This window comes from Lepisma saccharinum, chromosome 1 (genome assembly GCF_977018435.1).
Source record: "Lepisma saccharinum chromosome 1, izLepSacc3.1, whole genome shotgun sequence".
Taxonomy (NCBI): domain Eukaryota; kingdom Metazoa; phylum Arthropoda; class Insecta; order Zygentoma; family Lepismatidae; genus Lepisma; species Lepisma saccharinum.
Window position 1 is genome coordinate 33,934,316 of NC_139229.1, and position 25,797 is coordinate 33,960,112.

Below are 25,797 nucleotides of genomic sequence, written 5' to 3' on the forward strand. Positions count from 1 at the left end.
AAACTTATCGTAAAACCATTTTACTGCATCATCTACATTATTGTAATTCTTTAATTCTGTCCAATCTATTAATTTGAGCATTTGATATAGTTTTAAAAAGTCAGCTTTTTGAAAATTATAAACATTCACTTTCTCCTTTGAAACTCTATCATGAATAGAACCCAGATGAAGTGTGATGTTTAAAGCTGGGTGATGTAAATCTTCCTTTACAAAGGGATATTCTTCTCTATGTATTAATATGTTATTATTGATATTAGTAAGTACCAAGTCAAGGGTTCATTGTTTGGAATGGTGCAAAGAACACAGTCATTGGACTATGGAAACAGTGGAAAAGGTCTTATGGAGTTATGGGTCACTGTACATGATCTGGCAGTCGGATGGATGTGTGTGGACCTGGCGAACGGCCAGGTGTGTTGTGTCGACAGTGAAGTTTGGTATCGGCGGTGCAAAGGTCTGGGGCTGTTTTTCCTGGTTTGGACTTGTGCCTTTAGTTTTAGTCGATGGGGCGGATTATCTCTGGCGTGTACCAAGACATTTCAGACAATAACATGTTTCCTACATTGTGGCACAGTAGTTTACAATAACTTAGTGGCGAGCCTACCCTATAGTACACCCCCCCCACACACACACATTATATATATATATATATATATATATATATATATTATAATAGGGCTGAGCCGATACCGATTCCGATATTCTCACACCTATTCCCACCGATACCAATACATGAAACATGTAATAATAAAAAGGTGTAATACAAAATATTAATATGTAATTGTGAAAAATATATTCCTTTCAGTTGAATTTCTGATTAACCCAGTCCTACTCTGAAATCTTGTGTGTGTAATGCAGAGCAGTCTCGTTATGATATAGCCAAAAGAAATCTCACTCTAGACAGAATTGATTTATCTGCTTTCTCTCGTCTCGCGTGGCGCTTTTCACTTTCTCAGCCGATAAGCAAGCACTTATGCCTCTTGGATTGACGTAGGCAGCAGCTGTGCCGGAAGCCCATGTTCGATCCGGACACCGAGAAAGTTCCCAGCCTTGCCACAGACAGGATGAGGGAGAAAGCACGTGTTTTCATTTTAACGATTCACTGCAGTTTCACACACAGACTACAATTAAACAGGTGAACACCTGTGGCGTTTTCTAACAATCACAACATTCCAAATACAATTTACTGAAATGGAATTAGTTGCAGGTGTTTCGTTCCCCACACACGTAGACAATTTAAAACTGTAATTGACTTTTCCTGGACTGTCTCAGTCTGAGATGTGAGATGTCTCTTTCAGCTTAGTTGTGTTCCGGGTTCAAACCCAGGCAGGAACTTTAATTTATCGGTGTTCACTGAGTATCGTAATGTCGATTAGTGTCAAGGGCGTCGACAGAAATGTTTGCAGGGGGGGTCAGCCAATTGATAATACTTGATTAGAAGAAATAATAACAAGATTAATAATTATTATTACCACGGTTATAATTGTTGTATTACAATAATAACTATTATAAAGTAATAACATTGCTATTATCATTATTATTATTGTTGGGGGCCTCCCCGATGGCGCAGTGGTAGCATCGTCGCCTTGTAATCAAGGGGTCCCGGGTTCGATACCCGGTGGAGGCACAAGTGGTTCGGATCCCACTTTAAACTGTATGTCCAGTCCCATTAGCCTTACTGTGCATAAAGTGGACTTAAAAAACAACAAATCAATCAATTATTATTATTGCTATATAAATAAAACGTTGCTACGCGGTCCACCAGATGAGTGAGTGAGTATTCAGTCAACTGATTTATCTTATTTCTTTATATTTGGCCGTGCGGTCAAGGCGTCATACTTTAGGCTCCTGCTACGGGACACGCGCAGGTTCGAGTCTCCCGGGGGAAGCGTAACAACTTTTCTCCTGAGATTTCGGCCAGTGTATGGGACCGGTGGCCACCCAAAATCGTGAGGAAATTGGGGGAGATACGATTGAGTAGCGTAACCCTGTCGTGGAAACCTTCAACTATGACTTGGGGTTCGTCATGCTGACCACACGTCACCCTGTAACTGGTTGGATAATCCATCACCTCAACAGGTGGGAGTGAGGCGATGGGTAAGGCTCTGGCTCTCACGGACTGTTGTGCAAGGATTATTTTTATTATAGTTTGTGCATTAAAATTCATAGTTATTGTATTTTGTTATAAACTTTTACCCACCTTGTTCAAGAAAAGGATTTAAAAGTTAGGGAGAAACTTTGCTTATAAAGCTTATGTTGTGTAACCTTTCACATAAAACTACATTTTTGAAGTTTGGAGACCATGTAACGATTTTCTCTTTGGAAGATATGGTAAAATATAAAAATATAACGTGGATATTTATTTCACACTAAATTTTTTCGATGTAATACAGTTTCCACTTTAGTTATTCGCTTTGAATGGTAACGAAATGAAGTTTATTTGTTATTAACAATAAACATAAGAAGCTTTCTGCTTTTTTTTTGTAACTTGAAATGAACGGGGGGGGGGGGGCAATTAGATCCCCCTCTCAACGTCCATGACTCCTGATTAATAATGGTTTTGAGACCACTATTTTATGATCTATCTTCATAAGTTTCCCAGAGAAAGTGATGATTAAGCCTATACACACAAAAACGAATTTGGTTGAAGTAAACATCCAAGTGGTTGTGTTTTGGTAATTGTGACTACATTAAATTGTTAATTCTAAACAAATGGGGTGAGTGCTTACTAAATTAGATAATTGTGACTACATTATTTGGCATTTATAAATAACTGGCTAGAAATTTTATTAAAATTTTTATTGTGATTATATTAATTGATAATTGTAAACAAATGGGTCAACCCTTTAACAAATTTGATAATTAAAAACAACGGATTTTTTAGGACAAGATTCATGGTGGGAAGAAATCCCCCTGTCCTCGCAGGATTTCGCACCCTGTTGAGGGATTCAAAGCTTAGCCTTTGACTACGGTAACAGCGAGCCCATTAGATCTCTGCAGAAAAAAAACGTATAAGAAAATATATTTCTTTCAAATTTATATTTCTCAAATTTTCTAAGCGGGTAACAGAAAGAGGGTGAATGAATTTCTAGGTGTCTGTCTGACTAGACTACTTTCCGCTTCGCTAGTTACAGAAGAGCGCTCTGTGGGTTATAATTCGAATGCATGACCTCAGAACCACGCCTTCTCCCTTTGTCACAAAGGAACTTGTTCTCCTGCAAGGTCAAACGAAAATAATTAGAGTGTTTTGTCCTCCATTTTGAACAGGAATGCGTTGCTGCTTCTTGCTGCTGGTGGTCGAGGCAAATGCTACTCCACAAAAGTAAATAACGCCATCTGTTAGAGAAGTAATAGCAGAAAATTGTCAGAGAGAAGGGCTTTCGGTGGAAGCATTGAATGGGGAGCTGCAAATGGAGGCCGTTAAAGAGAGAGAGTGGGAAAATGGTAACGAAAAGAAATCAAAAATATTTCTCTCGCGTTCTACAGTGACAAGCATCTTGAAGTTCGCATTAAGAAAGGACAGCAGAGAAAACTGGTACTGAATGACTAAACAAAATTGTAATGATCACTAGGCAAGCTATATATTGTGTGAATAAAAGCTAGATTTGAGGAAAGGTTAGGGTAATGTAATATGAGAAGAAAAGAAATAGGTTTGATATTTGTTATTTAGCGTTGCTTCTCTGCCACTTTTGGCTAATCGCGACGACGAGAATGAGTGATAATATGATGAAATCAATGAAGGAACACTCACGAAAACCATGCCCAGGCAGGGATTCGAACACGGAAGCCCTGACGTCGTCGCACGTTGTTGTAACCACCACGGAGGTCAGTAGTAGAAATAGAAGAATACAAATTGAGATTACTGAGAATCATTATACTAGTCCAATTAGAGCTGTTATTGTTCCCTTTTTCGTGCGCTTAAACCTTCTTAATGCTTATTTATAGGCTAGTTTTAGAGTAAGTTTTATTTCTGTTGAGTGTTTATTTCTCTATTTTCCGGAACAATTAAGACCCGCAGTGGTCCAGTCATTAGGGCGTCTGTCTGTTAGGCGGGAGACACGCGTTCGATTCCCGGGGTTTGTGATTTCAGGCGATTCCAGAAACGTCCCTGCATGTGGTGACTCTGGAGTACATCCAGAGATAGATGGCCAAAGCGTCAACTCCGCAAATAGCCGAAGGTGGGCTCCGACCTCAAAATCTCTCCACGTACCTTCATGCAATTGTGTATCGGAAGTAACTTCACAATTAAGTCTTAGTTTACCTGAATAATTATAGTGCCTATTTCAGTTCCATTACCACTTATGTTTTTCTCTACTGATGCCTATTTCTTTTCATTTAGTGACATCTCAGCCCTCACCTTGTACTATAAATCATTCATCTCCCCAATAATAGAATACTGCTCTCCCGTCTGGTCCATGGCATGTCCCACTCAGCTCTCCAGAATTGATTCTGTTCTTAACTTTTTCCTGGCTATAGTTCGTTACAGGGTTCCCTCATTACGCAACTTTCCAACACCACATCTCCTGGCCTTTCTAAACCTACAGACTCCCTATCAGCGCCGTTTACTGAATGATTTTAGGTATCTTTACAAAATTGTCAATGGCAAAATCCGTTGCAACACACTCCTCCAGGAATTCCACTTTCGAGTGCCTATGCGCTCAACACGCAACACAACTCTATTTTACACAAAAAAGCCAAGACTGGAAATTCAAAAAAGATCGCTCTTCCACAGACTTCCCACTCAATATAACGACCTCCCATCAAGTGCTGATGTATTTTCCACAGAATATGCCTTTCGGTCAACCATCAGAAGATATGTTGCTAAATAATATTTAATTGTGCTATCTTGACTTATTTATATTAATATTTTGTCTTATTTTGCTATTTTTATTTTTGTTCTTTTTTGTTATTTTCATTGTTACTGATTTCAGTGTAAAATGGATACGTGCTGTATCTGAAATTTTCTCAATAAATAAATAAATAAATAAATTTCAGTAGCTTTTTGCGTACATTTATCTTTTTTTATTTCTCGTCCATTTCTCCTTTTAATACAAGTATCCTCATAATAGTGTCTATTTCACCTTTTGCGGTCTTTTTCAAGACACTCAAATTTCAACCTTTTCTCCACGTGGTACACCCTGAACTACATTTTACAGACTAAAAAGGCTCTGACAAACTGCACTCACAGGCAGTATAATAGTTTGTGGAGCTTGTGATATGTCCTGTTCATACATGTTTGTTAGGTGATTGACTTTATATAACATTTCATTTTTGCCTCTTTGGGAAAACCGGTCTGCAACATCGCAGTTGCCGTAGAAGTAAGGTTGACTTTGAGGTGCCTTGAGCGAATACCACCTCTTGCATCCCTCATATGCGTTTCTAATCGTCCTTTCATCAGTTTAATCTTATCACCACCATTCATCTTTATTTTCGCAATTCTCCGCAGAGAAGCGATGTAAAATTAAACAAACCAATCAATATTTCATATTTTAGTGACAGCGTTCATGTCAGTGCACTATCTATGAGAAGCCTTTTTGCCCAGGAGTGGCTAGCACAGCGCGTTACGACGCCAGGGATCCCGGGTTCGAACGCCGGTGTTGGCATGGGTGTTCTTTGCGAGTGTCCCTACATGAAACAGAGTCGCAATTAGCCAAAAGTAGCAGAAAAAGCGAAGTACACCAAACCAAACCAAGCACTCAATCAACGAGAATCCTATTCGACTCGTGAGAGCTTAATGCAGAACGAACTCAAAAAGGCTGCACACATGGGCGTAACTTGGGACCTACGTTTGAGGGAGCAGAATCAAACTGGGCCCAATTTTGAGAGGGGCAGAATCAAACTGGGCCCAATTTTCAGAGGGGCAGAATCAAACTGGGCCCAATTTTCAGAGGGGCAGAATAGAACTGGGCCTAATTTTGAGAGGGGCAGAATCACACTGGACCTAATTTTGGGAAGGGCAGAATCAAACTGGACCCCATTTTCAGAGGGGCAGAATCAAACTTAGCCTAATTTTGAGAGGGGCAGAATTAAACTGGGCCTAATTTTGAGAGGGGCAGAATCAAACTGGGACTTATTTTGAGAAGGGCAGAATTACACTGGGCCTAATTTTGAGGGGCTACAATCAAACCTGGGGCTTAAGTTTAGGGGAAGAGATTCGAAAAGTTTTCCATCCAATAAAAACAGCGTCCAGGATTATTTGCTAAATAACTATGACGTTGAGAAATCACAAGTATTACTCTTTATTACCTTGTTCCTCAGGTGCCCTAACTTGTAAATTTTTAATGAATCTGAAAATTTTTGGGGGCCAAGTGCTCCCTCTTGTCCCCGCCAAGTTACGCCTATGGCTGCACAAATCTGTACCGCAGAAAACCTCCACAAGACGATATCGGAAAATCCGATAGCGCGAGACGAAGCGTAAAAGGATAGGAGCAGAGTTAAAGGGAAAATAACTATAGAAAGTCATTGATCAGGGCTCCCCCTACTGTTAGCATGGTGGTAAATTTTACGATGTTCGGGGCCAATATCGGTCCAGGGAGAAAACCTTAATGCGTTTTTCTTCCTCGTGGAGCGCTGTCAGCAGATCTCCTCCCGTGGTCCATCTTCTTTATCAGCAGTCACGCGAGGAAGGGCCACCTGCCTGGACACGCACCCGTAACTGAAGACTCGCAGACCAAATGCCGTTCTCAGTGATTCAGAGTCTGTACACATCAATAGTAATAGGAACCATGCACTATGGAGGGCAAGAGGGGGGGCGGACACAATCGCAAGCATCCAAACGGAATTCTATAAAAAAGTGATGTGTGTAAGTAGAAGCACTGTCAATTGAAGTCTAAACAGAGAGACAGTACAAGCTCGGTTAAGAGCTTTAAAGTATTGGCTTCAGCTAACAAAGGAGGGTAACACAACACTGAAGGGTCATATTCAATATTCAAGTAAGAGAAGAAAATTCACGAAATTGGGGGAGGGAGATAAAAAAAATGTTGAACTCTATTGGGATGGTGTGGGTGTGGGAAGCGGGAGGGAGGGTAGATACATCAGTTGAAAATCAAATCAGAGAGAGACTGCTGGAAATAGACAGACAAGAAATACTAGCCAACTGTCAGACGAAGACTTCACTAAGGTATCAATTGAAAACAAGGTAATGGGGGGGAAAGCAAGATACATAAATCTGGTAGGACAAAAGGGGTGGAGGGTTAGCATGGTCCAGACTGGGGGTTGGAAACAAGTAAAAATGAAGAATGAAGCAGGGGAAACTATATGCTCTTTGTGCGGGGAGGGAGAGACTGACAAGCATCTGCTCTCTGCCTGCCCCTCTACGCGTGATTTGAGAGACAAGTGGGTTAAGAACGTAACAGGGAGGGAAATAATGGAAGTGGTAGAAGATAGAAGAGGAATCAAAAGTGAGAGAGTGCAACGAGTGGGGAGGTATTTGTGAGAAGTGAGGAAACGACGAGGAAAGGCGATAGTGGACAGCGATAAGAACGAAGAAACCGCACAAAGTGACCCTAGCTTATAATACGTGTAATGTGGAAACCATATTGTACAATACAGATGTTCTTTTTATTTTCTTATTCATACATGTATCAATAGAGATAATGGGTGTAAAATATACCAATGTGTGTCAATATGTAGTTCTTACAGCTCACTACTCGGACAAGGAAATACATATAAATAAATACAAAAAAAAAGAACTCGCGATCAAGATTGCTATTGTTACTACACGCCACGTGGTAGCAATGTGAAAGCTCGTTGCTCACTGTGAAATCCGAGCGACAATGAATTGCATGTTGGGATGGACAATATTTTCAATTTGTACATGGGTGTCAAACTCTGCTGGACCCAGGAGGACATTATCTGATAGACATATACAAGAGAGCAATTTCTCATAAATTCTTGTACTGTATGCTACTTATTCTTACTTGCATAGTTCCCGATTTAGGGGGTGGATAAAAGTACGGAATAACACCAAAAATGCTTTTCTTTCTGGCGGTATGCAACGGTACGCATACCTACATCTTTTTATGGGCGATTATTTACGATGTTTGAGTAATTCTTGTGATCAAACCAACTTGAAGATGACCGGAACCTTTCTTCACAGAAAAAAAAGCACTGTTCATAAAAGGTCCGCCAATAAAGAAACCGAACTGTCAAAAAATATACCGTATTCTGGCAACACTGCAAAGAGCTATATCTAAACTTCCCGTCAGTGCATGTTTCAACCTGTTACAGGCAGTCAGTATCGGGGCAAGCGTGCGTCAGATGCAGGTCGTGTGCAGGCGGCGTACAAATTACGCGCACCAAGATGGAACAACTTTACAGCATAAAGTTTTGTTACAAATTGGGTAAATTGTTTACCGAAACGTTACAGATGATACAGGCAGTGTATGGTGAGATGAAACCTGGTGTTTACAATATGAACCCGAAACAAAAAAAGAGTGCGCAGTGGAAAGGACAGTTCTCGCCCGTAAAGAAAAAATCGAAGACAAAGGTGCTGCTGATCGCATTTTTTTTATTCCCAAGATCTGATCCACCATGAATTTGTCCCTGACAACGAAACAATCAATCAGTAGTATTACAAGGAAGTGCTTGGTCGACTCAGAAACAGGATGAAGCGGGTTAGGAAGGACCTCTGCGATTCTGGCCAATGGTTTCTGTTAACGATTATGCTCGGCCTCATACCGCATTTTCTGTACCTTGCTAAGCATTCAGTGACAGTGATCAATTACCCTCCATATTCTCCGGACTTATCGCCTACTGATTTTTTCCTTTTCCCAAGCTTAAGATGACTATGAAAGGGCGAAGATTTGACGACGTCGCGGACATTAAATTAAATGTTACGCACAATCACTTACTGTCAATGATTATCAACAGTGTTTCCTAGACCTGTACGAATTCTGGTCAAAGTGTATTGCCTGCTCTGGTGACTATTTTGAAGGTGATAAAGTCATTTGAAGGTAATTACTTGTTTTCTTTCCTAAAGAAAATTTCAGTTTTTTTATTTTTTATGGGCGAACCTTGTATATACAGTTACTCACAATGCAGTTCGTACAGACGAAGTGTGAGAAGTCAACGAAAGCAAAAATTACAATAAGTCTTAATACATTAGGTATTATCCCTAAATGTAGTTATAACACACATGGTGATTTATTTACAACCGTTTGTTCCCTCATAAACGTTATTAATAACGAAAAAACTACATTTTAGCACAAACATGCTACTTGGATGTCACAATTCTGTTCGTACAGTTGCAATGAAAACAGAAAAACAAACATGTTATAAAATGAGACAATTTAACAGCCAGAATCATAACCCTTGGCCTTATTAACTTTTTAATAAAAGCGACCAAGGTCTTGCAGATGTCTGGGCTGATTCCGTCCCACTCTAAAGCGATCATCTTTTGACTTGCACTCATGTTTATGGACAAGTCTCTTCAAAAGTAGCCATAAATGCTCAATCGGATTCAGATCTGAACTTTGAAGTAATGTTTTAAACTGCTTTGGTGAATTCGAAATCAACCAGTCTCTATTGAGTTGAGCAGTATGTTTGCTGTCGTTATCCTGTTGTAATGTGAACACACGTGGCAACCCCATTTGCCGGGCACTTTTTTCACGTTATTCTTCAGGATATTGTTACAGACATGTTTGTCCATGATTTCACCATTGACTTGCATTTTTCCAACTCCTTAAGTCGACACACAGGCCCAGAACATAATGGATCTTCCACCATGTTTTACCGTAGGCGTTGTATTGGCAACATTATCCTGCGTATTTGCCTTCCTCCACACTCTGGCCACTCCATCTGATTCGTGAAGGTTTATTTTTGTTTAATCGGACAAACACTTTGTCCCAAAACTCCTGATCTTTATGTAAATGCTCTTTAGCAAATCCGACTCTGTCGATAAGTTTGTGAACAACATTGTGAGTAACTGTAGGGGAAGGGGTACACATATTGAATACCAGTATGTCTCGCCTGGTAAGTGCAGCACTCTAGCTAGAACTACGTGAAATGCTGGCCAATGTCCCACACCGCCACAGGAAGCGGTTAGTTCGCAGCTCGAGGTTCAACAGTGAGCGTTAGAGCGATTATTGTGTTTCCTGCCCGAAGTGAAAAGTTTGGAGGTAAGTACCTTTTGCCTTGTGCTTCTTATTAGTATACAGAATTAAAATACATGGTATTCAGTTTTGTAGTATATCAATCAGAAACAATGGATTTGTTGTTCCAAAGGCAGTTTTTTAATCCCATGGAACATCGCATCCGCTTCTGCAATTAAGAAGAGGCAAGGAAGTAGGTGAAGGAAAGCAGATACCTCTAATATCCTGACTTCATCACCATATAAGACTTCCATTGAAATGTCCACTGCAGTTAAGAAACAGGCTGTTAAAAGCAATGGAAAAAGGGGCAAAACGCCATTACCAAAAGGACTGCAAATCATCAGGCTCTGACAGTGTCGGCGTATTCATCGTGCGAGACGACCCTTCTGATCTCATTATGTCAGGTGGCAGAACACGAAGTAGGGACGATGCTGAATGTCTCTTCTGTTCTGGACGATTTTCTGATGATAAGGGTGGAGAAGAATCGGTTAAGTGCTAAATGTGTGATATGTGGGCTCATTCTGAATGTGCAGGATATGATAATGGACTTTACGTTTCCAATTTTTGTAAGTAGGTAAATAGTATCCTAATAATCATAGTGATACAGACATGTGAAGTTCAAGAGTTTTCCCATACTTGTGACATTACAGTGTTCACTAATTTAATGTTTTCATTATAATTATGTTTATATGTTCATTTTGTGCACAATGTTGCTAGTATTCCATATTTGTATCAATTTTTTGTAGAGAAATGATGTCAACTTTTAGGAAAATGTTATTTACAAATAATTACCATAATGTTACGTAGTCTAGACATTATATTGTATTAAAGAACTAATTTAGGAAGAGGAGGGAAGGGAGAGAGAGAGAGAGAGAGAGAGAGAGAGAGAGAGAGAGAGAGAGAGAGAGAGAGAGAGAGAGAGAAGGCTCGGGGTTTGCTCTCGTCCCCAAAATTCCCAGGTTCGAGTCTCGGACAGGGCATGGGTGATCTTTGTTGATCCAATTTGATTTTTGTTATTTGGCGTCGCATTTCTTTCACTTTTGGCTATTGGTAGCGATGAGAATGAGTGATGATGGAATGAAATTGATGATGGGACACTCACGAGGAACAATCATGCTCAGGCCAGGATTCGAACCCAGGAGCCATGGCGTCGTAGCGCGCTGTGTTCACCAATCCTCACAGGAAGTCGGAGGCTGTTCTTGGTGAGTGTTACTTCGTCATTTAATCTAATCACCATTCGTTCCCTTCGTCGCGATTAGCCAAAAGTGGAATAAAAGCGAAGCGAAATAATAAATACGTAATCGAGAGGCACAGAACAAGAGGAGTCGCGTTCCAGTCGATAGGGTGAATGATTGCCACGCGGGAGACCCAGGTTCGATTCTCAGGAGTGGTTGATTTCAAGTTGAATATCTTCCAGCGTAGTCCGTGCATAGATCGGCTCTGTGGCTCACCAGCCTCTATACTCTGTCCCTGGTGTTTCTGGAGCAAGCTAAATGAACACAAGTAGCTGCGCAAGTAGTGACGCGATATGGCTCGACCAATGAACACATGAGAGGGAACGGAATTGCGTGGAAGGATGGAGCGACTGCATTTACGAGCCTTTGCAGCAGCGTGTACTGCTTCGCTCTACCCACTCGATTCCTCCTCCCCTTCTCTGCCGTTATGCGCGGCCTTTCTCTAGAGATACCTGGGACGGAGTATAGCAAGTGGGTACTGGAGAAGAGGTTGGCCCACTAGCGGCGTAGAGAGTGAGTAAAAAGGTTAGCGATAGGTGCCGGATTGTTGTGACGTCACCGGCTCATTAATTGATTGGTGGCTTCGGGAGATGAAGACCCTCTCCCAAGCTGCTAATGCAAAATGATCAGGGATGTTACTAAAGCAACCACACACTATCTGCGGCAACACTGCTTGAGGCATCGCCACCAACGGCTCTGATTTCACAGAAAACCATCGTTGCCAGATCAAAACGCATTAATTAACGGAGACCCAGTTCTGGAAGGAGTAACGAGACGCGAGCACACCGAGCGGAAATCGCGCCTGGTAATATCATTATACCCATCGCACCGTGGTAAAGTGTGGAGGGGAGGGGGAAAGAGGGCACGGGGAGAGGGGAGGAGCGTTTTCGCAAACTACGGCCAACAGCTTGCCTCCACGATGAGCGGGAAGCAGATACACCACTGCGGAGCGGGAACGAAGCGTCATACTTCAGGTAATCAGATGGCGGGAATTAAACGTTGTTATAAATTACACCGCTGTGCATTTGCTCGTTTGCATTAAGCGAATGTGTATTGTCGTCCGACTGCTTATATTTGTGCACAGATCAAAAAGAGAAGTGTTGAGCCACAAGAATTTGCCGTAGCCAGAAATCTTTGTAAGGGGGATAAGATTTGATTAGTAGATATAACAACAATTGTTATTATTATTATTATTATTACGGTTATGATTGGCATTATACAATAATAACGATTATAAACTAATAATAAACCAATTTTATTCCAAATATATTGAAATGGGGAGACTTTTCTATTCGGTCCACCAGATAAGTGACTATCCAGCCCAACTATTTCCCATTAATTTTTTACATTTCATACATCTAATGCACTGAAATTCAAAATTATTGTATTTTGTTATTAACTTTTGTACAACTCGTTCAAGAAGAGGCTTTAACAGTTAGGAGGAAATTTTAATCATAAAGTTTATGTTGTTTTATTTATCATAAAAGACTATAACTTTTGGAATTTCGGAAACTGTGAAACCATTTATTTATTACAGTTACTGTTGCTCGAAAAAAAAAACAACATGTAACTTCAACAGACTGTCATAATCATAGCCGTAACTTGGTAGCGTAAAGAGGAAAGGGGCAGTTGCCCCCCAACATTTTCAGGTTTATTAATTGAGTTGGTATTTGAAGTCCACTTTATGCACAGTAAGGCTAGTCGGACCTACTGTTGAAAGTGGGATCCGAACCACTATGTGCCTCCACCTGGTTTCGAACCCGGGATTACAAGGCGACGACACTACCACTACGCCATCGGGGAGGAGTTTTCAGGATTATGAAAACTTTACAAGGATAAATGGTACTTTTCTTAACCTTCTGGGACCTCACAGCAGAGTAATGAGTAGTTGTTATGATCTCGCAAATGTAACAGTTATTTAGGAAAATTGTGTTGGGCGCTATATTTGTAGGATAGAAAACACAATTCAATTCTTTCCCCCCTTCAAAGTTGAGGCTTAATTTCGGTTCTGTCACCGCATAGTTAGGTCTGAAGTTACGCCCATGAGCAGAATGGTACTCACCGATGGTGAACAGTGCCTCAACCACGACGTCGCTGACCATCGACGGTCGCTCCGAATTGGAAAACGAAGCGTTGTAAGGGACGACGACTGCGACGTAGAATGTGGCGATGAGGATCAACCAATCCCAGCAGCTCTTGAAGACGCCGTAGTGGGATAGGATGAACCGAGACTTCTTCAGGGCGGCCGTCTTGTATTCCGGTAGAGGCGCTGCTGTCGGCTGAAGAAGCGTCTGTTGGCAAGAAGAAAGTTGCGTACAATATATACAGCATACACACATACAATTCATAAAATGCTTATTTGAACAAGGAACATTGACAAGGTATTTCCTTCTAGAACGGCCCAATAAAGCTATCACATTAAACGTTTCAAGATTTTGGAACTTCTTTTTGATCAACAGTTAATAAAAGTGCTTTGGAATCCAGACGGCCAACACAACAGAGTTTCTGTACAATCACTTTGTGCAGATATACGGAGGATTGTTTCCGAGCTTTGGTAACGAATTGCAAGTTTGATTGTGGTTCTGCTGTCAGCGCCAAAGCCAGCGATTTGGAAATGTACAGTGTGTTTAAAAAAGAATGACCACGCTGCGCCAGTGAATGCAACTTGCACTACTTGAACTACCATGGGCTAGAAATTTAAATGACTGCCGCTGGATACTACTAGTAGCGTCCAAATAGACGTTAACCTTAGTCGTTCACAAGATGGCGTCTACTCAACAAAAGGCGTTTTGTGTTCTCGGATTCAGCAAGACATTACACCCTGTGATGTATTCTTGTGGGGATACCAAATACGTGTTTTTATTCCATCCTATTGACTTGATTGAGCTCAAGTACAAAATCACGGTTGAAGTAAAGTCTGTGGAAGAAGACACTCCCAGACGCACTTGGAACCATTTCAGCTTTCGTCTTGATGTTATCCATGCAACACGTGTAGGGTACATAGAGTATTTATAATACGCTGAGTGAAACTCGAGGACTTACTTAATACTTTGTAATTTGTTGGGTACCTGTAACACATTTTCGTTATTAAACATAATTATTTGAAATCGGGTCATTATTTTGGAAACACACTGTTTACAAGCCAGTTACCAGTACGTCAGCCTAGTATTCGCGCGTGTTCAGCTGCAACTATATCGAAGCAAACTAAAATGTTTTGGGAAGGCTACATTCCTGACCTTTCCCATGTAAACTATAGATACTCTGCTGTCATACACTCGCACAGAAAGCGACATTTTGGTTTATCGAAGAAAGGAATCAGTGTGCTGAATAAAAGAGGAGAAAGGCTCGCCTGGGATTAATTCCAAAAGCAAAGTAGCAGACAAATCCATGACCTGAATCTAGCAGTACACCAGACATTGTGAGGTAAGTCAAACCCCTTGTCTCTAGCAGTAACCCAACCACAGAACGATGCATTACGCGCAAGTTTGGAAAATCATTGAAAACTGCGAGATTCATCGCCAACTAGGATTTGAAGTTGAAAAAGTGTCACAAAAGCAGAGTTCACAAATTGTTGCCTCATCAAATTGCACAAACAGTAGTTAGGAGAATTACCTGGCAGGAGCAAGATGGAAATTTGATGGCTTTGGATGAAACATATGTCTATCTAAGTGGCAAACAAACTTCGCGTGATTTACTTCCGTCCGAAGGACGAAAAAAATTAATACATGGTATTCAGAATGCAAGCAACCTTTCTCCAAAACATTCATGATCGCCACTGGATACACCTAGAATGGGAAGTTAACCAAGAAAGAACAAGGCTATCTGTGCTATAGTCAACTCCTCAGATTAGTATCAAACAGAAGTTCTGACTAACTTACCGCACCGAAATCCCGGTTCTGTATGGTAAAACTCACAAATCACGTCTGGGTCTATTAGGATAAAGCCTCCAGTCATACCTCTCGTTAGACTCTTACATTCCTAGCGATAATGGAGCAGGAAACAGGAATGTATGCTATTTCTTTAACATTCCAGTGAAGTCTCCTGATACTTCTCTCATGGATTTTTGTCCCTTTGGACTGCTGAAAAGGGCGTTGGAAAACATGCGTTCACGTACCATAGATGTCCTATGGAAAGCCTGCAAGGAGGAGTGGGAACAAATTGACGTCCCTGTTTTCCTCAAGAGCCTTATCCAATTGAAATTATGATGCAGAGCTATAGCTATCATGAAGAGCCACCAAATGGAGCCTGATCGGTGGTAAGTGGTAAGTGGTAAGTGGTAAGTGGTAAGACATGGAAGTCGTCACGAGGGATCGGAAACAACTCTCAGTAGATTAGCGAACAAAGTATCGAAGAACTAAGCTGCGTAAATCGTAGCTTCTGTGAAAACACACACGATCAGCAAAATACGTTCAATTTTTTGTTTTTGGATGGCAGGAGAGAGAGGGAGATTCAGTTTGAGATTTTGTTTTAAGTCCACTTTATGCACAGAAAGGCTAATGAAGACTGGACCTATGGTTTAAAGTGGGATCCGAACCACTGTGTGCCTCCACCCGGTATCGAACCCGGGACCTCTTGATTAGATGGCAACGACGCTACCTCTGCGCCATCGAGGAGGCCCTTGAGTCTGTCGTTTTGGACTTACTACATACGTCGTGACTCGAGACGAAATCGAAACAAGAACTAGACGAGACCGGCATTTACAATTCGAGACGAGACAGAGTTTCTGTCCAGTACGTCTCCTCTTGTCTCGATACATCCCTAACTGATACGGTGTCTTTTAATAAAACGCCACTTGGCAGATTTTGGCTCGTAAGGACTTGGACAGAGGTTTGTTCCCCTAGACACTTCTCTTTAAACCGTAGCTCCAGTCTCGGTTAGCTCGTCTGTTCGTAAAGTGAAGTTAGAAAGAGAAATTAATTTCTCTATACCTTGTATAATGAAGACGTGAGGCCACATCTGCTCTAAGGCGGTCGAATGAGCTACAACTGCAACCAGTTCAACAATGCACGTCCTTGAACTTCTCACCCAGTAATATCTGGAACAGGGAGAACCTCCTTTTCTCATCTGTGAACGCGGGGGGAAAGAAATTTATTTCGAGGTCCATCCTCGGGAAACCTCAGCCTCCTTGACAGGAACATCTGAAATGTGTCCGGAGGCTCTTCCAAGAAGTTGTGGGTGACAAATCGACCCGCGATCCATCTGGCGGACAGATTGTGAAAACGTACGGAAGGAGGATGACCTTCTTTGCCCCCTTCTTATCGTACATCTCTCCCTTCCCCTCCTCCTTTAATCTTCCGTCCATTCTTTGCGAGCCATTCTCGGCGAAAATCGGTAGGAAATTCCTCCCTTTTGTTGGACGTTAAAATATTGTGCATCCGCTCCTTTACTCCACCCGCGAGCACCTATCGATTCAGAGTGTGTGCCTGGAACATTACGGATTGTTGTCGCTCTTCTTCCAATAGGCGTCTGCAGTTGGAGCTGGAGTTACGGCCTAAGAACAAGCCAAGTAGCAGTATCTTTCGCATAAAACGAGTGAACAAATTTTCATAAACAAAACAGAAAAATGATGCGATGGAGGCAAAGAAAGTAGAAATAACAAAATGAAGAAACAAGAAGATGCAATCAAAAAAACAACGAGATGTGAGAATTAACTAACAATTGAAAAACAAGAGAGAGAGAGAGAGGAACAAGGTAAGAAACATATGGAAGATATAACAGGAAATGATGACAGAGATGAACAAGGAAACAAACAGAAGCCAAATATAACAGGAAAAGAAAAAGAGAGAGAGAAAGATAGGTGAACAAGGAAACAAGGACAAGCAACATACAAGGAAAGAAACAAGCAAAATATAAAAGTGATAGCAGAGAGAGAGAGAGAGAGAGAGAGAGAGAGGACAACACAATGGAGCGAAACTGGAACTGAAGGAAAAATGGAAGAGAAACGAAGTAAAACGGAGGCGGGAAATCGAGAAATGAAGAGGGGAACAAGGATGAATCAAAGAGAAGATAGATTAGCAAAAGAAGACAGAAAATGAGATGATAAAAATTTAAAAATAACGAGGAAAAACTGGGAGTTTAAAAAGTCAGAAATGGGATTTTTATAACTCCTGACACTAGTGTATTCGAAACAGAGCTTGTAATCACTAGGCTGTGTATTTGTAAGCACTAAAGACTTGTAAAATAGTCAGGCAAATAGGCACCAAATATTAAGGAAATATTGGATTAAAAAGGGCACCAAAATAGGTAACGAACATGAATATGTTACTATTCCTAATCAGTAGCATATTGTATTCCATTCTATTTTTGTTACTTTTGTTCGGTTATTTGTTACTATTTGATAATTGCGACAATGATGATAAATGGTGGTTAGATGAAATTGTTGAAGGGACACTCACATATCAAGAGATCAGCTTCTACAGTGTGCTCTGTAGAAGGGAATGCAATAGAAAAGGGAGTAGGTCAAAACAAAATGCCACAAAAGGTTATTTTAGGCAAGATTGTGTAAAATCGGCCCTAATACCAAAATAGGCATTTGTAGGCATTATTAAGATGCAATATCAGGTTCGAAAGAACATGATACGAATTGATACCCTAAATACTAAACAGAAGACAATTATGCAAACATCAGAACCCTTGTAGTCATTTAATGAAAATTCGTTCTGTGTGTGTGAGAGGGAGAGAGGGGGAGAGGGAGGGAGAGTGGGAGGGGAGGGAGAGAGGAAGAGAGGGAGAGGGAGGGAGAGAGAGGGGGAAAGAGAGGGAGGGAGGGAGAGAGGGAGGGAGAGGGGGGAGACACTAGATCTGAGAAGAGATTTAAAGTAAGTAGTGAAATAGTAATTAAACTAAAGAAAGTAGAATGCACACTTTCATGGGGTGTAGGGGGGGGACACTCTCCAAAGACATCCAAATGTCAACTTCCCTTCCCTGCACTTTGCAGACTAACGAGGCTTTGACGTCTGGACTCGCAGACAATATGATCCTGTGTGGAACTCGGGTTGTGTCGTCCATTTTTGTGATTGTCCCTTCATCCATCTTATCTTATCACCATCCATCATCTTCGCGATTAGCCAAAAGTGTCAGGAATGCGAAGTAAAATTAACAAAATCAATCAATCAAGTAAGCACATTTTCATATTTTAACTTAATGCTCATATCACCACTACGAGTTCGCGGTGTTCTAGTTCGATTCCCGGAGATAGTGATTTTCCAACTTTATCCCTGAATGAAGTGGCATTGGAGTTTAGCCAGCCGGTAATATATTGAAACCTCAGGTGTAGAACTGAACCAAGATAAAAATGCAATCAGGTGTTTGCATTCTTCTCGTGTTCGTGAGTTGACAAAATTTTCATCACTAAGAAGACACGAGGTAAGGATAAGCCAGACGAAAGAATAATGACTGCACTTTAGTTCATGAGTTTGCGGGGGCCATTATTTTCTTGGTCAAGCTGTAAATAGGATCCGAGCTTGCTGCTGATCACACACCTCCAGAGACGAAGCAAATTGTGAATGTTGTGTGGCTACTTTCGCACCCACCTTATGCCTTCAAGGCAATATAATTTATCTTGTGAAGGGAAGAAAGGATCTCGACATGTGCATGGGCTGATGATTCCCCCCCCCCACACACACACATGTAAATAAGGAATTATTCTAATTACATTGTGCCCTTCAATTTCGGTTTCACATTAAGGTATTTTTTTCAATTTCCATGTTTTTGTTACAGTTACTTTCCGTACGGAAACAGAATGAAGACTAGAGAATTAGTTAGCACGTTCCTTCCCCCATATATACTAACAGCGGTTTTAAAACTTCGTAAGACCCCAGCCCGGTAAATTTTCTTTTTAGAAGTCAAAGTCCTGATTCCGTGTACCCTTGAAATTAAACATTAATTATAGCACAATCCTAAAGAGTAATGATTCTATAAGTCTAGGCAAATATACAATTAGATCTAAATTAGTAGTAGCAATAAATGGATCTAATGAAATCTTGTTGTTTTCTCGGGTTTGATTGATTGAAATGATTTATTTTACTACGAGTTTCTGCCAGCTTTGGCTAATTGCGAAGATGATGATGAAAGGTTGATAAGATGAGATGAAATAGATGAAGAGACAATCATGGACATGGGGCCAGACGCCAAAGCCTCGTTAGTCTGCACAATGCAGTCCAGGGTGTCGACAGCATTAAAAGAATGGTAAGGTATTGGAGTGTTGCATTATGAACACCGAAAAAATCCATTCTCTTGAGGACATTTTCACTACAAAATATTTGTTAATGAAAATTGCTGCGAAAACTAATTTGACGACTTTCAGGAAAAACGCCGCGGCCCTACGGTTGAGAACCACTGTCCTATATACGAAAGCTCGTTACAGTAGAACGCTGGCTTCAAAAAAACATAATCAGTCCGACATGAGGACATAACACGCTTAATCTTTATAAAAAAAAATCCGCCATCTCTACGTAGGTGTCTGCGCGGAGGTTCATCCACTTTGCAGAAATTTTAATCCCGAGAATCGGTGCTGGGGGGGTTGGGGGGTTATTACGGAGGGTTGAGCATCTCTGAGTATGGAAACTAATTCACTCCCTTAATTAACGCAGCAACGCTTTGGGAAATTGGGCTGTTTTCATGCTTCGGGAGGCAAATGTTGATGAGACGGTGAAATTGGCCGATTTCTACTCGGCTCCCCGCGAAAACATGTCGGTTTCGTCTGAGACGTCTCACGTGGTTCTCCTGATGGTCTGGACCAAGAGAGACCACGCGGAAGGAGCACTGCAGGACTTGTCATAAACTTGTTACGCCTTGTTTATTTTCTGGTCGTCTAGCTTTATTTGTTTACTCTTGCTGTCCTTGTTATGAATTCACAGCTATGGAATATACTTTGAAGGAAATGATTTTCTTTTAAAATATATTCCCCTCTACTGGATATTTTTCAAACACCACAATGTAGATGATGACGATAATAATAATAATAATGATAATGATAATAATAACAACAATAATAGGCTCTAATATTAATCCCCCTTGACTGAACACCTGCTTACACACAAACTGTAAAATGTTGATTGTTGAAATGACTGTCTAAAGCACATCGAATCAATGAGAGACTGAAAAACAAGGCAACAGACCGCAACAGAACTTCTGCTGTCTGACGCACGGAACCGAATCGGGAATTTCCGTGCTAGAAGTCTGCAGGTTGTCTTAAAGGTTAACGCCCACTGAAACGCCGGAAACGCGCCTGTTGAAAAAAAAATAACAATTTTTAACCCTAGACCACCAACCCGTCGTAATTTTTACGAGCTCAATCGTCAAAACTTGATGTTTTGTACAGAGCATGTCTTCCTGCACGCCCCTCTTCCGTGAACCTTTCTAACATTTTTAGCTGAGTCTACCGTCCCGATGAATCGCGTTTGTCGCGCGCTCTGGGGAATGGCGTCGTAAATTTTATGAGGGGTTAGTGAATTCGTGTATTCTACCCCTGCGATCTATGGAGTTTTGTTAGCGCTGTGAGTTCCAGCGCCAGACTATATAAACAAAAATAACATTAAATAAACAAAATTAGTTAAAGATTAAATCATTGTTGGGAGTTCAGAGTGCCGAAAAGAGGATAATAAAGACTTATAGTAACAAATTACAGTAGGACGTAATTTATTTTAATTGCAATTTCAATGATAATTATGAAAATATTTTACATTTCTTTTATTAGCATTTTTGCAATTTTATTATTGCAAAGAACAAGTTTAATTTGCAATATATATATTTTTAAATCAACTTTCTGATGCGATATTTCGGACCCTAAATTTTGCATTTCCGAGACTGTGTTAATCAAGATCAATTGGAAATATATAATTAAATGAGAATCTACGAAATTATATTTTTAGACTCGAATGAGAGAAAATATTTAGTTTTGAAAATCACGAAAGGTTTTGAAGATACAAGATAAATAAAGTATTGTCGTAAAATATACAAGTGGTTAGTGAGCAAGTAGTGTAAAAGTATATACAACCAGGACGAGAAAGTATGAACCCCCCTCAGGCAGATTTGCCTACACTTAAAACAAGCTCAACATGCCCATATGAGCTTTTTGCTCAAGTGTGGAACCCTGTCTAATCCAAGATTTTTGTAAAAATGCCCTCGGGAATTTCCCGTGAAAGTATGACCCCCTCAGATTGAAGTAGTGGTGGTGGGGGAGTTCACCAACCGAAAATGGGGCTCGGTGGGGCTCGCCTTAATGGATTTCTCTTGTAAGGCATGAGCCCCATTTTCTCGCAGTGTTGCCAACTCCTCACTCGAAAAAATCACCAAGGTTTTTTTTTGGTCTAACCTAACCTAAAGCAAGGAGCTGGCAACTTTGCTTGAGGCCTCTTAATGGTTTGCTCTTGTAAGGCATAAGCCTTATTTTCTCGCAGTGTTGCCAACACCTTACTCGAAAAAAATCACCAAGGTTTTTTTCTTGGCCTAACCTAACCTAAAGCAAGGAGCTGGCAACCTTGCTTGAGGCTTGCCTTACAGTGCATAAAGCAAGGTTGCCAACCTACTGGTGCTTTTGCCATGGCCTTTTACAAAAAAGAGAGAGGAGAGAGAGAGAGGGAAGAGTTAAACAACCGACAGCCTACCTACAGCTTCTTTTTGGTCTAAGGCCACGTCCGAATTGGCAGCAGATGTCACCTAGAGCACCGTTCCATCCGGGAACTCAGCCAACCTCCGTTGTCCGAATTCGCGGCAGACGTGGAGTCGGAGGGGAGAGCAGAGAGGCGCGACAGATGCATGCTTGAACTCGCTGTGACGCTGCGCTTGGCAGCCATATTCTAACCTTCACTTTGTCCAGACAACATTTACTGATTAGACGATGTAAAACTCAGTTATACTTTAACATTTTATCAATAATACTGAATGTAGAAAAAATGTAAATGATGAAATAGCGTGTTACATTTTTAACTAGGTGGAAATTATTGTTATGTTTGTTTGGCGTCTGCCTTCTGCTTCCGTGAGATGCGCCTGCGCCCCAGAGCGCGGTTGGTGAAGTTCGGGCTGACACCTGGCGGGAAAAGTGACAACCGTACTACAAGGGGACATGTAGATTCGGACGACTTGGACGCGACTTCTACGGCACTCAAGAGCAACGGTAGAGAACGGGGCGGAGTGCTTGCCAATCTGGACACGGCCTAACCTAACCTAAAGCAAGGAGCTGGCAACTTTGCTTGAGGCTTGCCTTACAGTGCATAAAGCAATTTTTGCCAACCTACACACACTGGGCAAGGAGAGCCGGCAACAAATATGTACTGCCGTAAAAGAGAGATGGGTGGATGGCAACACAGTATGCTCCGTATGGAACGATGTGCCACACACACGCACGCGCGTGCCTCTTATTATTTCCGTATTGTGACGCAAACAAACAAATAATAATTGTTGTTTTTTAGGATACCTGGCCCCTATAACCCCGCCAGGGTGCGTGGTGCCCAACCAAAAAAAGTAAAGGTTTTCCCGTACGGCCTTCGAACGTAAAATTGATTGACGTGGGGGCGAATCTCTTCGGGGGTGTTTTTCAATTTGTACATTTACCCGTGCATACTATTCATCATTAATTTAGCCGTGTTCTGTTTGGCTTCCACGCCGCCGGTGTGGGATTCGTGACGCCGCGATAAACATCAACTTCCGTACCGGGTGGAACGTCCGCTCCGGCGGCGTGGAATTTGCGCCACTCCCAAGTTCACGCTGAAAGGGGGGAGGCCAGCTGCTGTACGTAACCCCCGACCAGCTTGTGATAATACTCGAGATGCTGCCGTGGGAAACACAAACATTGCTTGTTCTGCAACGCTTTGCTGAAATAGTAATGCGAGAGATGCCAGTTGAGTTTGTGCCCTCGAACCTGGTCCGCGCGCAACACGCTCTGGCAGCACAATTCGGGTCGCCCTAAACTCAGAGGCCTAGTGAGTTGGCAATACTGACACGACCTAGTTTTTGCTTATATTGTCACCGCAACCGGATGCGACGACGGGTGGAGAGAAGAGAGAGGGGGGGGAGATGACTTTCGTTTTCTGTGGAAGCTTCTAGACAGAACAGTGAAGTTTTTGCGACTGTGCGCGATTATACTACCATTTGTGAGTGTTAAATTGCTAGCAGCTTTTTGTAGGTAAGTTTTGTTTTTTTGTTATTTGTTTTGCATGTGTGTGTGTGTTAATAATAATAATTACGAGTGGCGTTAGTGAACAGAAAGTGTTGTTTTGATTAAACATCGAAATTTACGATAAACAAAAAAGAATATGAGCATACATAACGTGCGCTTGAAAAAACTATTCTTCATCGCGAATAACATAAAAGCGAGGTAATAATCGGAGGGAGGGGAGGGACGATGATTATGATCATGTTAGTTTACTCATGGTGGATGGTATTGACGCGTGTACTCTAAATTGGATTTGCTGTTTTATGCACAGTAAGGCTAAGCGAAACTGGACCTACAGTGGGATCTGCCGGGTATCGAACTTGGAGATTAAAATTATACATGTACACAGGGGGAAACTTTATTTTTTTGAATGTGTTGATACTTTAAATTGGATTTGCTGTTTTATGCACAGTAAGGCTAAGCGAAACTGGACCTACAGTGGGATCTGCCGGGTATCGAACTTGGAGATTAAAATTATACATGTACACAGGGGGAAACTTTATTTTTTTGAATGTGTTGATACTCTAAATTGGATTTGCTGTTTTATGCACAGTAAGGCTAAGCGAAACTGGACCTACAGTGGGATCTGCCGGGTATCGAACTTGGAGATTAAAATTATACATGTACACAGGGGGAAACTTTATTTTTTTGAATGTGTTGATACTTTAAATTGGATTTGCTGTTTTATGCACAGTAAGGCTAAGCGAAACTGGACCTACAGTGGGATCTGCCGGGTATCGAACTTGGAGATTAAAATTATACATGTACACAGGGGGAAACTTTATTTTTTTGAATGTGTTGATACTTTAAATTGGATTTGCTGTTTTATGCACAGTAAGGCTAAGCGAAACTGGACCTACAGTGGGATCTGCCGGGTATCGAACTTGGAGATTAAAATTATACATGTACACAGGGGGAAACTTTATTTTTTTGAATGTGTTGATACTCTAAATTGGATTTGCTGTTTTATGCACAGTAAGGCTAAGCGAAACTGGACCTACAGTGGGATCTGCCGGGTATCGAACTTGGAGATTAAAATTATACATGTACACAGGGGGAAACTTTATTTTTTTGTCTGTGAAGGTTCTAAGGTTTTGTGAATATGTTGGAAAAGCACTAGTATATACATAGAGCAAAGTTACAAGGTTTTACGTCCCATAGGAGTCCTATTGGAAACATAATGATTAGTGCTTAAACAAAAACATTTCCATAGTTTCGCACCTCTACTAGATTGGTAGAAAAATATACTAGTAGGCAATAAAATCTGAAGAAGATTCGTGTCTAGCAAAAATAAGCTAAATAGAATTACACATACATACAATATTTATTGTGCTTTTTCTATCTACAATCATATTTTTTCTTATATATTTTTTTATAGGGTTGACTAAAACGCATATTTGAGGAAGACAACACCACCCATATATAAATAAACCCCTCAAACTAACACTAATTAGAATTAGCTTACAAAATTTTTCTCATAAGGCATTTTTTCGTAAACACTCTACCACCAACAGAGCACATATAAATAAACATACCCCAAAAAAATGCGCTCCATGAAAAGTTGCCCTGTGTGCAAAAAAAACATATCAAGCAAACATTTTGCAAGACATTGTCGCACCTGCGTGCCAGGCAAGCATTTGGCTGCCACCGAACTGTGTTCTGGATGCAATAAACGCATCACAATTGCGTATGCCAAGAAGCATAAGCTTACTTGTCTAAGCGAAAGTACATCTGGGGCTCAGCCTTCGACCTCCACCAAGAGGAAGGCAGAAGCAGCCTCCATCAATGCACCACCCACGAAACGCGTCAAGCCTGCGATGAAAGCAGACCGGTCTGCTTTCGAGCGTTTGTTAGAGGACTTTGTCCTCACTTCGGAGGGCTCATGCGACGTGCGTAGCTTTTTGGAGAACGTGCAAGCCAAAATTATTTCCATCCTCGGCGATGCACTGGCTACGTACTCCACCAAATTCTACGCATCGCTACGTTGCCAGTACAAGAAGCCGTCTGATGAAATTTACAGCTTCTGCCACAACACCAAGGCGAAGACGCTGCATCTGGCGGATGTCGACAACCTCGAGGTCATCTACAACCAGTTTGCCGAGGAGCTGGTGACCAAACAAGAAGAACATCAAGCGAAGGGCTCGGGGGGTTCGCTGTGCGGTGAACCCCACGAACTGTGCGTCAAACTTTGCAAGTTCATACCTCTCTCCGCCTCCAGCTACGTCCCCTTACCACCTACCATTGTGGCAAAGAAGGCCGTCCTGAACATTCAGAACAGTGACGCCAAGTGCTTTCTCTGGTCGGTGCTTGCAGCGTTGCA

At 41.4% G+C, this 25,797-nt stretch overlaps 2 protein-coding genes across 2 annotated transcripts in view; both read right to left on the bottom strand.

Moving 5' to 3' along the window:
• Positions 1-3,903, bottom strand: part of RpS21 (ribosomal protein S21) — a 426,171-nt gene extending 422,268 nt beyond the window's left edge. The window contains exon 1 of the mRNA XM_083125443.1: positions 3,899-3,903. The gene's annotated coding sequence lies outside the window, so the exon portion shown is untranslated. The remainder of the gene's footprint in view (positions 1-3,898) is intronic.
• Elk (Eag-like K[+] channel) overlaps positions 1-25,797 on the bottom strand; it is a 647,431-nt gene that overhangs the window by 104,364 nt on the left and 517,270 nt on the right. Inside the window, exon 6 of the mRNA XM_083125217.1 lies at positions 13,386-13,614. Within this exon, the coding sequence (XP_082981343.1) occupies positions 13,386-13,614 (229 nt within the window). The remainder of the gene's footprint in view (positions 1-13,385; positions 13,615-25,797) is intronic.